The following is a 15,160-nucleotide window of genomic DNA, read 5'->3' as shown; positions in this document are numbered from 1 at the left end:
TTTTTTAGCTTCAGGAAGTACGAGCACAGTCAGAGAGTGGGGTTACGTATTCACTCTCATTTCCAGTGTCCCTCTCCCCTCTCTACTTAATGTCGCTCATATTCAATTCGAGGCTGGAGCGCATCCAGACTGCCGCGGATTCCATTAGAAAATACAAGCCTGACCACTTCCCATTTGGTGCCTCCTAATGCGTCCTGGCAAAATTGGCTGATAAAAGTCGCATTAGAGCATCCAGCGTCACTACAGCCCTTTCCACTGGTCTCTACTGGCTTATAAACAGTGCGTCTCTTCTTGTCGTTGCTGCTGCTGTTACTGTTCAGTTGTATGAGACGGAAATACAGCATACTAGAGCCAAACAGTCGGCGCTTAAAAGCAATAGTTTGACTGATGTTGATACCACTCTCATGTCTGCACAGTAAATACGTAGCTGGAACCAGCAGCTGGTTAGCCGAGCTTAGTTGAAAGACGGAAAAAACAAGGAGGGAATTCAGCCTCGCTCTGTATGCGCACCTCTGTAGGTCACTAATTCAGTCTTAATTTTCAAGTGTGTTGTTGTTTTGCTCTTGTTTCATGTGTTTTTAAAGTTCATTTCATTTAATCTTGTGTGCTAATTGAATAATTTAATTGCATTGCATTAATCTTATCCTAGATTTATGATGGACTGGAGCTTCTGACTGAGGTTAGTAACAGATTAATGTTTGTAAGTTAGCCAGACGGCAAAAGTACACACATGTTTTACTCCAGTAGAAGTACTGACAAAACAAATCAACACAGGTAAAACTGATGCAACTGCTTTACTCAGGTAATAGAACAAAAGTACAGGCTATTAAATGTACTCAAAGTGTAGAAGTAAAAAGTACCCCTCTGAAGGACCTCATATTAATATAACTCTACGACTGTTAAACTTAAAGGTAGGATCCGTAGGATTTCGTCCGAGCTGAGGAAGATAGTCGATTGTTGAGTCTCATTTCCAGGACGTCAAATAACTAGCTTGAAATCAGTCTTGTGATGTTAGGGTTAAGTAGGGTTAAGTAAAGTTGCAGATGAAAGAATAAAAATGACTGATAATTCCCCTCAGAGTATTCAAACTAAAAAGGAGCAGAAAGTAAAGATAGTTGTGTTGCAATATAGGGAGTAAGAGTAAAAAGTACAGACCTGAAAAGTCTGCTTAAATACAATGAGTATTTGTTACTTCCTGCCTCAGAGGTTAACTTAACTATGATAATACCATAACCAAACTTACCCCGAGCCTGTTGGCCAAATGATGTTACCCACAGGTTTTGATATGGTGACCAGGCATCAGGTGGATTAGCTATGTGTTGAATGCATTACTTTCTGCAGCTTAAATTTGTTCTCCTGAAAGCTTCTTTGTTATTTTATCACTAAAGGTTACTTCAAAGCATAATTAGTGATCAGAGGTCGTTTGTTGATTTCGTTTGTTGATTTCGACCAATGATTTCATTTGAATATGTTAGCACGTATCTGTAAGATTAGCCGTTTTTAGACCTGTCAATCATCATAAATCAGCCTCAGATCAAATACAAGGAAGAGAGAGGGAATGAGGGATACAGATTTGGGTAGTAATCTCTTCGGACACGCCTTGAGCACTGTAAAGTATATCTATAATCATGTTTTCAATACTGTTGGGAGACCAACAGCAAATAACTAAATGTGCCCATTTGTAAAAATCAGCCATCAGCCTGTTCCCTGAGGCGTCTTTTCATTTTGTAAAGGCATGTCTTCATCAAAGGTCATACGACGTACATATGTCGGGTTTGAATCTGCCTGTCTGTGCACCTCCCATAGACTTCTGATGTAATGTGACACCCCTTCCTTCTTTCACAGGTTCCTCGGTTTTGACCAGGAACCTCCTGCCTCTGCTGGTTACCTAGCAACTAATCAAACGACATATGTAATGTCAGTGTAATTAGTGAGCTTCCGGAATGCCGGTGGACCTTTGGACAAGCTGTGTTTCTGTTTTCATACGTGCTCAGCTTTAGAGTGCTGTTATTATCCTCACGTTAACCCTCAGCTGAACTATTGCTTTAAATCTATTAAGTGCATAGCAGTACTTTTTTATCATAAAGTCAACCACTTCAACGTCATTCAAGAGTCAAAATTTGCTCACAATGTAGCTTTGAATATATGAATGGGGTCTGCGTCAATCTGTGAGTGATTGCAAAATGAAAAACTCAGTTGATTATGACTTATCCGAAAGGTTCTGTGCGCCCGCTGTGGCTGCTCTCCACGTACATTGACCTACCCACCCAGAAAAGAAAAAACAATATTTTATCCAGTGTAGACTGTGAGAGGGTTAGCACTGAGGGTCTCCTTCTATGATGAGCAGAAAGAAAAATCTAATATGATGAACAGTTGACCTTTCGTGATTTGGAAACAGTTTGTATTTTTCCACTCCATGTAATTGCATTACAGTTCATTTTCCGGTCAAGAGACTTTGTGAAGATAGAGTCAAGTATGAGGCAGCAGCAGCAGCAGCAGCAGCAGCAGCAGAGAGAGAGCTGCATAGCACTGATTTACATGTTGCAGAGGTGGTAAGATAAGCCTCTGAACTGTTTCCTGAGGCCGACCGCAGCAGGATGCAGCAAAACACTAAATATCACGAAGTCTGTAGACTGCCTCATAGGTTATATCTTGTGATTTTATTCAGTCCGCTACAGGCTCTGTTTGTTAAGAGGCAAGCGGGCCTAATATAACTGCCTTTGTGAATAATTTATTAACTTGCAGCTTTGTTTATGGAGACAGGATGCGATGCATAGAACAGTGAAATATTTAATTGGGGAAACGCCCGCTAAATATGCACATAGGAACCGGGCTGTTTCTTCAGAGTGCCATGCAGAGCCTCGGTGACACCTTCTGAATCATCTAACCCCCGATTCCCTGTTTCTCTTCCACCTCTCTGCCCACAGCCGTCACCCTGTGAATGGTGCCGCTGCGAACCAAATAATGAGGTGCACTGTGTGGTGTCCGACTGCGCCGTCCCAGAGTGTGTCAACCCTGTGTACGAGCCGGAGCAATGCTGCCCCATCTGTAAAAACGGTAAACACTCATCTCCTCTGGAATTCAACGCACACTCCTTTACGAAGTCATTAAATTTTCATTAAACCAATGACGGAAAGTTTATCTGTATATCGCCGTTTGATGGCCGCGCCTTTAGAGGATTAGGATGTAATTGATGTTTTATGAATTAAAATTATTACCTTGGGCCCGTTGGACACTAATGAGCAGTACTAGTTTTAATTATAAATGACACACTAAGCAGAGTAAACATTAGCCCATTGATTAAAGGCATGGTAGGAGGGACTAATGGGTCCTCGGAGAGCCTTTTATCTCCCAGTGCCCTGACGCCCTTGTCACACACAGCCAATCCCTAAATTAGAATTATAGGATTCCAATGGTTCATTGGCTATTTACAAGGCGAGGTGGGAGATTTCCCTTTGCCAGCAGGATCCTGAGGGACAGACGGAGCTTTATGACCGAAGTACAGTAACTGCGACGTTGTCCTGACTGGAAAGGATCATCAGCGGAGAGCACGAACGCTGCCGCGACAGAAATCCAATGTAAACCCCTCAGATAATTTGAGAGCCGAAAAAGGAGCTGGCAAGGAAAGTTTTTCCTCTCCCAGTTGACAATAGGATGTGCTCTCATGATTTTACGCCTTGTTATTGCATTGCAGCCTTCTCATTATGTTGGGTGTCAACCAAAAATAGAGAAATTGTTCTGTTGAAAAGAGGCAAAGAAGAAATATCCTCAAATATTTTCCCTTTTTTCCTTTCAAGCTGCAGTTGACCTATAAATGTGAAGAAAGGAATTTAGTTTGAGGCGGCTGCTAAATGGCTATTTCGCCACAACTACCCACATTTTCCCTTCACACTATCTCTCATTTCCTTCCTTATCCCCCCTTGCTTGCTTGCTTTTTCTTTTCTTTCAACACACAAACACCCACACTAACAAGGCTGCAGAAGCTTCTAGGAGAGAGCTAATCCAGGCTGACAGGACACAGTGACACCCTTGGCATTTCAGGGTAGGCCTGCCGTTTCCAGGCTCCCCAAGGGTGCCTGGTCAGGCTCTGGCAGACAGATAAATCTCTATGGGAGTGGATGGCTGAGGGCTGTTGAGAAAGGACAATGAGGAATGCTGTTTAGCTCTCATTTCTGGCCAAGGGACATGGGACTGTGAAAGGAAGACATCCACTTATGTGCTGCGGTTAGACATGCAATTAGCGGAAGACGGTCAGACGTTTGTCTCTTTACTTCACCTGCTGCGAGCATTTCAAATAATTATGCAAAATAAGCACGACCCTGTTAAAATGTTTGTGCGCCAGCCGCTTCTCACCGGGGGAGGACTTTATGAAGCAGATTACGGCGAGGTGGCTGTGATGTCTGTTGAGCCGCAGACCACTCAGAATCGCTTTACTCAGTCAACAATCACGATAGCGCGATGAGCCGAACGCCAACATCAGCATGAAAACCCGATCCCAACCGATCCGGTGCCGGATTGGTTCAGTCATTTTTTTGTTTTTCAGTCATAAAAAAAATACAAAAAACAGTATTATCTACAATGAACAATACAAATTCATTCATTAACAACAGCAACAGTTTGGTGGTTCATCACAATTTTTTTCAATAATCGAACAGACAGGAGGCTACACAACCCCACTGGCAGAAGAGATGTTGGAAATGTGCGTTTCTGCAAACAACAGATTCTGTATGTTGAGAGTTTATGTGCCATTGGGTTCGATTTTCCGTTTTATGTGCTGACAGTGCTGTGCTTATGGTTTGGTTAGGTTCAGGCAAAAAAAAACAACACGCGGTTAGGGCGAGGAGAACATCATGTCATTAATTGGCTTACAATACATGTTTTGGTCCTCACAACCACAGCTGGAGATGTTCCGACTTCTAATCAAAGTCCCATTGTCCTGAGGTCATAGGTGCCAATCTTAACTGTTGAAACCTTTTGGCTATCTTTCCAGTGGTTTCACACAAACACAGTCTTGAACTGTAGTCTCTAGCTGGGCAGCCCTCTCGCTTTAAAGGTTCTATTTGTAAGAAAAGTTGATTTTTGCTGAAAGCTGAAAAGGTTCTTTAATTGTCAACCGTTCCGTTTCATTTTCTAGCTATGATGTCACACAAAACGTGCGTGTTTTCGAGAGACGGAGAAGCTTTATGGATTACTGACTATCGGCTGGGTTGCTCTCATCAGACACAGTGGCGCAGTGTGATGGGCTGTAGCATCTGCAGACAAACGTTACAGCAGAAGGAAGCTCAGATCCAGTATCTCCACAAAGCAAGAAAAGCTTTTGAGTTGTTTTCATTTCAAAACCAATCAGAAACATGAAGGCAAGGCGAAGGCTGATGTATTATTGAGTTTTAGCAGGTTATTAAATAGCTCCACTCAATACTTGGGTTACAATGAGACCAAATTTGGCTAATTACTAAATGTTTTTAACAGGACTAATGACTTTATTTCACGTTAACCGAATTCCAGCATCTAAAAAAAAAACATTTCAACTATAAGTACTCTGGTTGTAACCTTGATAATTAGGTGTCTTTTAACCAACAAATCACCAACCTTGTTGTCAAAGCCTTCCATTATTTAGGACTTTCAGCTCGTGAGCTTTGAGGAGTTTCACCCTGAAAAACAGCAACACAGAGCATAAAAGCTGCACAATGGAGTAGTCAGCGAGTGGGAGCGCTTATCTCCGCTCTCCACGTTCATTGTCCGACTGAATCAGCTCTGATCTGTATCGCAAATTATATACTGTAAATTCATCAGGGGATACATGTAATTGCGTTTGTGTCGCGAGGGAAATGGTAATGAGATTGGTGTGAAGACGGCCAGTGTTTCGTCGGTGTGATGAGGATTAAAACAATTTATAGATCTGCCATGTCTTATCTGTCTGAAGGCTGTCGCGTTTTTTTTGGGGTTTTTTTCATACAGACGTATCATGGAGCAGCAGTGTCACAGAGCTGTTAGGTAACATGGACAAGTTGCAGTTTTGTTTTTTTTTGTTTATGCATTAGAGGTCTTTTTTTTCTTTTTTTTTAACCTCCAGGCAAGAACGTTAATAGAATATGAGCCAAATAGACTGTAATGAGAGCCCTAATATGCATTCGCTCCTTAAAGAGCTGTAGACGGGGGAAAGTATGACGTGCCGAGACAGTTTTTGATGCAGGACAAACATTTTCTGACTTCCCCCCCAAAACTTTACAGGCCGTGAATTGATCACAGGTGACAGCGTGTCCTTCGAACGGTGACAGGTAGCTGGAAACCTTGCGTCCTTGTGGCTTCAAAACTACCCGGCTATAAACAATCACACTTGGCAGCGGCGCCAGTCACCCTCTACCCCTCATCTACCGCCACCGAGTTTGTCCTGTAGCCTAACCTGTGCCAGCTGTCCAGAGGCAGATCAATGAGAGTTAAGACTTGGCATGCGCTCTCTCAATGTCTCCTCTAAGCTCAGATCAAAGGGGTTTTTATCAGATCCAAATAGAGCAGGGGGCTCCACCACGCAGAGGCAAAGGATGGGACGACTAGGTAGCCAACAGCTCCCTTTGTCAGTGTCACATGGAGATGTATGGCCCTCCTGCACCTTATTTTCACTCATAAACACTGCAGCAAATGGAACCAAATCCCACCTGAAGCAGAAGCTTGTAAAATACTGTGAGTTACTGGCCAAACCCTATTACTTATCTTTATTAGGCTATTAAATACTTGGTTGGGGCTTGGTAAAAGTCACCGTCTTGGTAAAATATTAAAAAGGTCATGCTTTTTCAATATTTAACCAAGACCTTGATCTTTACCTTACCCTATATTGAACCGCTTTGAGCTGCCAAGACCTTACCATAAAAAAAGCAATTAATAAATCCAACGAAAAGACCTTTTTTTCACAGCAGATATTCTGACCTGTCAAAATGGGAAAAGCACAGTAGTTACTAAAAACATCAACAATGGCTCTGCTCTGTTCACGTGTCCCAGTAAGTCATGACAGTGTGACACTAAGCCAGCATGAACAAAGCAGGCCCCCGAAACTGAAGCGGCTAAATGGAATTAAGCAATCATTACCTCTATTATAATTTATAATGAAACTCCTGCGCTTTCCCCACTTGGACATGTCAAAATACCTATGGTGGATAAAAGGTCTACAGCTAATGTTTCTAATAAAGACCTTTTTTTAGGAGTCTGAGTTGAAAGTTTTGTGGTGTTTTAAAAAACAAAACAGATTTGTACTGTTGATCTGGGTAGAGGCTTTAATGACATCAGTCTGCATGAGGATGAATAATCGTTAGGCAGAAATGTTCTGGTTTCGATTTGTAGACTGAGAAGTGTCAACCATAGCAGGCTTTCCATGTGGAGAGCAAAAGAGGTGGAACACATGGCCAAAATTAGCCCAAATTAGGCTTTTTATTAGTTTCCTAAAAATGGATCTGCATTCATATACAGTTATCTGTTGACAGTGGCAAGTTGGGTAACACTTTACTATAGGGGACAGAAAGTTTTGAGTAGTTACTTGGGAACAAATGAGGAACAAATAAGGAACTATCTTCTAGTTCTTACATAATGAGTAACTTGTAATCCATGTTTTTAGAGTAGCTGATAATTAGTGAGGGACAAATCAAGATGACCCTGATAATTGATGAATGTACTTCCCCAATAATTCCTAATGAGGGACTAAGTAATAGTTAATGATGAGTTACTGGAGAACAGACTGGGAGATACTTTATTAATGAATCATTAGGTAATGATTAGTTCATAATTATCTGTGAACCACTTTCTTCAGGAGTGGTTCCTGATTAACTCCTGACCAGCCGTTGAACACCACAAAACAAATTAGTTTTTTCATTACTAATTACTTAAATATTAGTTACTGCTTTTATGTAGTGTTGCCTTATTCTGATCAGTTACTAATAAGTCCCTTATTCCTTCCCCATTATCTTCTGCAATCAATTACTCTTTTTTCAAGTAAAGTGATGCATCATACTAATGAATCATTACCAATTGGTTACATCCAGGCTTAAATAACTTTGTCCAAGATAAAGGTAGATATTTTAGGACAAATTTATACCTCTCCTATCATATTGTGATACACTATAAAACAGTATTGTTACCTAGAAAGTGGTTGAATGCTAATGTAAGCTGTTGTCTAACAGAAGAAAATGAATGATCAAATATGTTGTTTCACCTTGAAAAATGGTTTGATGTCCCTTCAAATGTTCACTTTCCATTGTCTTTACAGTTGCCAATCAATGTGGAAGCAGTGAATGATAACAATTTGTCAATCCAGAGCACAGCAGTACCACAGCCGCGCGCCTCTGCCCCGAGTGTGATGTCAGAGGAAAACCGCCGCTGTGTTAATGTGGTCAATCATAAGTTAGATCCTTAGCTTGTTGCTAATTTGTTCCGTAGTGACCACTCAAAATCAGTGTTACCAAGATTTACCCTCAACTCCAGCTCCATCCTCACGTCTCAATTTCCTAATCGTACTGTAAATTATAACCAATGGATGGATTCGATGACCAGACTTGGGTTAACTCCGAAAATGCAGTGTGGCTGCTTATAATTATGTAAGCCTCCTAGGCAGGCGTCTTAGAAGCTCAGATAAGTCTTTTTTCACAGCAGATATTTTGACTTGTCATAGTAGGAAAAGGCCCCCCAATGTTCAATGTTGAGCCAGCATGCACAATACCACCACCACGAGACTGAAGCAGCTAACTGGAATTCAGCCATTCCTCATTACCTTATTTGCACCTGTCCCTTCCCTACTCCCATGTCAAAATATCTTCCATGTAAAAGTCCTATATTGTGCCAAAGTTGAGGAATGTGCAGATTTGTATCCCCAAATCTCCTCAGTTCAACTGACTCTCCTGTTTCACATTTACGTTGCTAGCATTACATTAGCCTGCACTAAATCAAATTCACTGGGAGACTAAGATGTCCATGAATATTAGCCGTGCAAGCTACTATGTCTTCAAGAGTTATGAGACATATGAGGTTTTTACGACCGCTCGTAGAGGAGTCTTGAATCTTGCAGGTTTTACAGTAGCGAGAGCGATCCAAAGTCACCGTCACACCAATTGAGCAGCTGATTGCTTCATTTAAATGATTAAAACTGGTGCGAATTCCTGGCACCTTCTGGCTCCTCCGTCAGAAGACGTAGAGGAAGACGCCTCAAATCGCCCCAGAGGCAGGAGAACACAAATTGGATATGATATTCATGTGTGTATTTACCAATAATGAACGCACCGCAAACTTAACAGTGTCTCTGGCTTCTCGAGCACAAATCCTGAAATGTTCCCAGGTTCCTCCGTCTCTCTGTCTGTTAAGACGATCAAACGCAAAGGTATGAGGTATTCCGGTGGTACACAATCAAACACGTTTTGGAATGAAAGGAGACTTAACAAGGAGGGATCCACGCGAGCATATCCTACAGTGTTTTAAGGATAAATCAGACGTCAAAATTAATCTTGAGTTCTTTATTGTTTTGAAAGTCAGTGCAGTCAGTGTGTGGAAAAGAAACCATGTAAGGAATTGCTAAGGAGTTCTGTGGCCTTTTCAGACAGACTGAAGTGATTAACACCATCCTCCCTACTGCCTTTCAAAAGCAGCTTTCTCTCCCTCTCTCTCTCTTCCTCGGTCTCTCTCTGTACTCCAGCCTCTCTATACTGCCAAGCCAGCGCCTGGCAGGCTTCTCTGCTCGCGGCGCATTAGGATGCAAAGCGCTCCATGTCGAGGGAGAAGGGGAGACTAACAAAAGCGCTTTAGTGTTGCAAAAACAAGCCCATCGGTGCATGCCCGTGAAAAGATCTGTACGTCTGCTCTGACTCCCTCTAACTCCCTGCAGCTCTTCTGCATCACTCCACCACCCCTCCGAAAAAGAGAAGCTCTCCAGAGAGCCACATCCATTTCTAGTCGTTCTCATTCCTTCTTTCCTGTCTTCTCTTCCCTTCCTTCCCCTCCCCTTCCCATGCGGCAGGTCCAAATTGCTTTGCTGGAACAACGATCATCCCAGCCGGAATTGAAGTAAAGGTGGACGACTGCACCATCTGCCGCTGCCACAACGGAGACTGGTGGAAGCCGGCGCAGTGTTTGCGGCGGGAGTGCCTCAACGGCCAGTCGTTGTCATAGAGAGACTCCACCGGGGATGGTGGAAAAGCTCAGGCAAGGCCCTGCCTACTGCACCATTTTGTATGATTGACAGGGCAGGAGCACAATTCCTAAGCAACCTGAGACAGCGTAGCATCGAAGAGATGCTCTCACAAGCTTCACACAAATAGAAATTTAGCCACTGGGAAGAAGACGGGACTTGTCTCATGGCTGTTTCCACCCTACAGTTTTAATCGTCCTATATATTTTCAGAAGTTGACTTGCTTGACTCGCTGCTCTCAACACGAAAAAGTTTCTAAGCTCCTTGAACTCTTTCCTAACCATTGGCAATGTTGAATTGCTCACATTGATTTCTGTCTGTGTCATCTCGCTTGTCGTACTCGTCTGTCACAGTCACGCAGGTGTTGTAAAACTCCAAAAGCAGGAAAAACAAACCGTAAGCACACTTAACAGCGCTTATTTTTTGTCAATGCGGGGATCAACACCAGTGAAAGCACTGCAGAGGTGTGTGCGCTTGAGTTCCACGGCTTCACTCCAAGAGCTTGTTTACAAGATGCACATCACAACATAAATGTTTGTGTCTTCATAAGACTTTAAGACTTTTTACCGCTATGGCAGGAACTCACCTCTAACACTTAGACAATGCTACTGTCAATTTTATAAACTGCTCTAAAAAACCCCTAGATGCTGAGTTTATTCACCCACATACCATGGGTTTTGAGTCGTGTGTCTCTATAGTAGCAGCGCAGGCAGGGCAAGTTCTGCAGAATTAGCTGGAAGGCAGGGAAAAAAAAAAAAAGTGGTAGCCGGCAACTATGAGAAGGAAAATTCTGCAATATTGCATCAAACAAACGACTTCGGGCAGCCCCCTTTTCCCGGCTTTAATTGTAGTTATTGTTTTCTCTCGGAGGTCCATATCCTCCAAAATATTCCCACTAACTAACTCCTTGAACTTGTTATCAAAGCAATTAGCGAGCCAAGAGCAGCCTGCTTTAATTTCCCTAAATCAAGGAGTATTCTGTGATAAATCATCCAGCTGGGTGCTTGGCGCTGCATGCTGGGAACACTCTACGAGAACCGGCAGACAAAAGGGGGGAATCTGCATATGTCTGAATGCTTTTCCTTGCGCGCACATTGTCCGCGTGAGCATTTACACAAGCACGCCACTCATCCCGCAATCTCGTAGCCACAGTTTGTTGATCTGCACCCACCCAGGCACTTAAACCTATAAGGCTTGTTAGGATACAAAGCCGTTACGTTATCCCACCAGCTATAGATTACGTAATAAATTCTAAGTCCCTCCCCTCCCTGATATGTTAGAATAGCTCCCGAGGTGTGGTGGCTATAACACGGAGACAGGCTAATATATATTGCCATGATATTTTCCCAGAGCGGAGTGATCCTCAAGTGGTCCAATCGGAAAGGGAAAAAAAGCAGCCAACCAGACCCCAAAACACGATATTTTTGAGATGATAAATACTAGTCATTAATTCAAAGGTGAATTCCAGTAAGCTCACGCCATTCATCACCAGATTCTTTTCCATTTCCAGAAAATCCGTTCCCGTTAACCTTTTAGACCCTATTCCTGGGCGGTGATGGATGGGCTGCTTAATAGCAGCTCCCAGCACTCTGTAATGAGACAGAAATGAACATAGGATAAAAGACCAATGACTAAAAGAGGCAGATTACCTTAAAAAGGCACTAAAACTTGTTTTGTTGGAAGAATATCACAGTCTGCAAAGTCCGCCACGCCGTCTCAAGCTGCGGCACGTGGGTGACGAAACCAATCACAGAATTGAAAGAGTGTGGGTGGGGTTCAGTCTTAGGTGCGACAATGGAGTTTGGGTCATTTTCATCATTAAGCTGCAGTGATTTAGTGTCTTTCAGTGTGAAGAGACAGACCTCATCTATCTGGCTTGAGGTCTGCAGACTCATAAAACAAAACTGACATCTACGGTTTATCGGTTACAGCCTCAGCACCGCAGACATTTGAGGATTAATAAAAGGAGCGTCATTCGTCTTAATTACTTTAAATGCCAAATAATTACTCAGCCTATAGTACATGTCTCCAGAAATATATTGGAATTACTTTACTGGGTAGCAACAGAGAGAGACAGAAGTGAGTGTGTCAGTTGACAGGGACACCGCCGATGCCTTGTTGCTACTCTTCCAGATATGATTCACACAGCATGGCCTTTAGGCTTCATACAGTATGATTATCTGCTTTAAGTGCTACTTTGTTCGCACTGGTCAGTGCAATGGTTTACTGTTATGGATTACCAAAAAAAAAAAGCTAGCTGTTGAGTTACCCCTTTAACATTCCAGGAGAGTGAATTAACAAGAGTACAAGGGCAAGGATGAACATCCCAGCTCGACGTTTTTGTTTCGGGTTTTTTTTTTGTGTTTTCGATCGAGCAAAGGAGGCAGCAGAAATGACAGGTAGCAGGTAATCCAAACGACAATGACTGACTTTGTTTACGTGCGCAGAGTACTCCGGTTCTTGCCCTTATTTCCGAAAAAGACAATAATCCAATTTTCACATTTCTCCTTTAAACATGCTGTCATGTTTAAAGGATACATATTACGCTCACTTTCAGGTTCATACTTTTATTTTGGGTCACTACTAGAATAGGCTTACATGCTTTTAATGCTACAAACCCTTCTGTCAGTGAAGACTTTGACCTTTTCAAAATCTTTTACACGCACAGGAACATAAAACGTATAAAACACTGGAGTAAAGGGACAAAATCGAAAGGCTTAATTTGCCTCCTTAAAAAGTAGATAATGTTTCTTCTTCTCGCCAGAAATGTGGGTTGTTCATCAACCCAGTTGGCAGAGTCAATGTGGCCAATGTTTGATTTCTGCAAACCACGGATTTGTTGCAACTTTACATTTCTTCCTTCACATAGGGAGCCACAGTCGAGCAGCATGAAACAACTTCGACAAACGTTCCGCAGGCTTGCATAGGCAACCAAGAGAGACGGGGAAAGTCTCTTTTTTCAATTCACGTCACGTGAATAATACCTTTAAGTTGCTACAAAATGTTACATAATGCCCCTTTAAAAATATCCAGTGGTGTTGTAAGAATGTCTAGGTACGTTGGCATGTGTGATGTGAACAAATCTGTGGCTCGCAGAAATGTGAACCGTCGTCATTTTGTCCCAACCGGCCTTGCAAACTGTTGGCTAGGCAACACACAGCTGACCATAAACACACTGGGACTGCATACATGCTCCCACAACCAGAATAATATCAACACACCCCCAGTAAGAAAATGTTACATTCAAACAAAGGTCTTATTTAAAATACCCAGTCGGGATATGCTGTATCAACCCGTATCAAATTAGGAATGTTGTCCTATTTGGAATAATGGTGGCGCGTTGGTGTGCGTCGAAGTGTAGTCACATTGCAACTTGTTTCAGTGTTTTGTTATGTTGTGTCCTTCCATGCTTTTGAGGTGCAAAAACTGAACTAAAACCAAGCTAAACTAAACCGGGGCGTCGTGGCTGCCATCATTAACTCTATGTTAAGATAAGACCGCGGAGAGTGGAGCAGCTGTCAACGGAAAAAAGTCCCAAACGTCAGGGTCAAGTTCATAAAACCTGAGCTGCGATCCGAGCCGCTGGAAAGCTAGAGGGGGAAAACAGAGATATGAAATCAAATAAGCAAAATCGTACATTCAGTGCAGGTCGAACGGTTAAAAGCGCTGCAGCGAATGTGATGCAGGCACGCAGCAGGACTGTACTGTACTGTACTGTACGTCGCTCTGCACTGTTAAAGTAGGCTGACTTCTCAAACAGATTTCATGAACGCTACCTTTAGCTGAACAGGAGGAGTTTCGGCACACGTGGATTCACATGCGGTATATGATGTGTGTCATTTGAAAGAATAGGCTGCATTTAAACGGTGGAAACGGTGCGGCTCAGAGAGGGAGGGGAGGTAGGGAGGGAGCCTCTGCCTGGGCAAACAAACATTTCTCCTTGCAAACACATGAAGCTGCACAGTTTCAAGGACAGATCAGATCGGCCTGTCTTTGTTCATTTTCCACCTAGACGCTTGAGTCTTTATGTCTGTTCGAGAATGTCTGTTCAGACGACCCCGTCTGTCCTCCCCGTCGTCCACACCTTTAGGCTTGTACATGGGCATTTTTTGTAAAGGCATACCATTCGCTCTTTCCATGAGACACCGACTTACTGTAGCTGGAAACTATGGAAGATTGTTTAATGGTTTTGGGGTTTTTTGTTGTCCCTTACGTTTTTTGTTTTTTTCAGCAACAAAACTGTTACATGAAGTGTGCCTGAAAAACTTACACAGAGTACTATCTGGGATACGAAGAGAGAAACACTGTTATTATACAATCAATTGTATTAGTTTTCTGGGGCACCAAGAGCTGTTTCGTGACAGAATCAAATGCGGAATCATTTCTACGACTATGAAATTTGAAACGTATGCTTAAAGGTAAGAGCATCTTTGATTGTATATGACCACATGCTCACACAGGATCACCCTACTAAGCTGTACAAGAAACAAATAGGGTCCAAATTTTTTTTTTTAAGTTGAAAACAGCCCTTGGTGTTCCCCATGTTGTTCATATGTAAATATCTTCAAACGTATAATGTGTATTCTGAAATCTGAGGTGGAGTAAAAAAAAAAAAAAGGAAAAAAAAGAAATCAGAAATATGAAAATGTGTATCATTCATCGAGACAAAACCTATTTTGTTAAATAGACTTGAAAAGAAGTGTTATTCGGCAAAAAGTGAGTGTGGATTTCTTTTCTTTTTTTTCGGTTTTGTTTACTCGGGATGTTGACGTTTCTGGACACTTTAGGATCTCTTAAAGGGACAGTTCAGCCCAAAATCATGTGTATATATATATATATATATATATATATATAGATAGATAGATAGATAGATAGATAGATAGATAGATAGATTACACCATATATATAACACTATATATATATTATATATATATACAATATATTATATAGAGATAATTATTATAGACATATAATAGAGATATATTATACAACATATAT

The 15,160-nt window shown here is 42.1% G+C and overlaps 1 protein-coding gene across 6 annotated transcripts in view; it reads left to right on the top strand.

Annotated features, from left to right (window-relative positions):
• vwc2l (von Willebrand factor C domain containing 2 like) overlaps window positions 1-14,878 on the top strand; it is a 29,905-nt gene extending 15,027 nt beyond the window's left edge. For 5 of the 6 annotated variants that reach the window (XM_030429067.1, XM_030429069.1, XM_030429066.1 and 2 more), the window contains 2 exons: window positions 2,928-3,057; window positions 9,992-14,878. In XM_030429067.1, coding sequence (XP_030284927.1) covers window positions 2,928-3,057; window positions 9,992-10,143 — 282 coding nt within the window. In that variant the 3' untranslated portion in view covers window positions 10,144-14,878. Of the gene's footprint in view, window positions 1-649; window positions 680-2,927; window positions 3,058-9,991 lie in introns of all 6 variants that reach the window. The other variant, XM_030429070.1, reaches the window with a different exon arrangement.
• The last annotated feature ends 282 nt before the right edge of the window (window positions 14,879-15,160 follow it).

Source organism: Sparus aurata, chromosome 9 (assembly GCF_900880675.1).
Source record: "Sparus aurata chromosome 9, fSpaAur1.1, whole genome shotgun sequence".
Classification (NCBI taxonomy): domain Eukaryota; kingdom Metazoa; phylum Chordata; class Actinopteri; order Spariformes; family Sparidae; genus Sparus; species Sparus aurata.
Note: the sequence above shows the minus strand (reverse complement) of the source record. Positions and strands in the feature narration are given on the sequence as shown.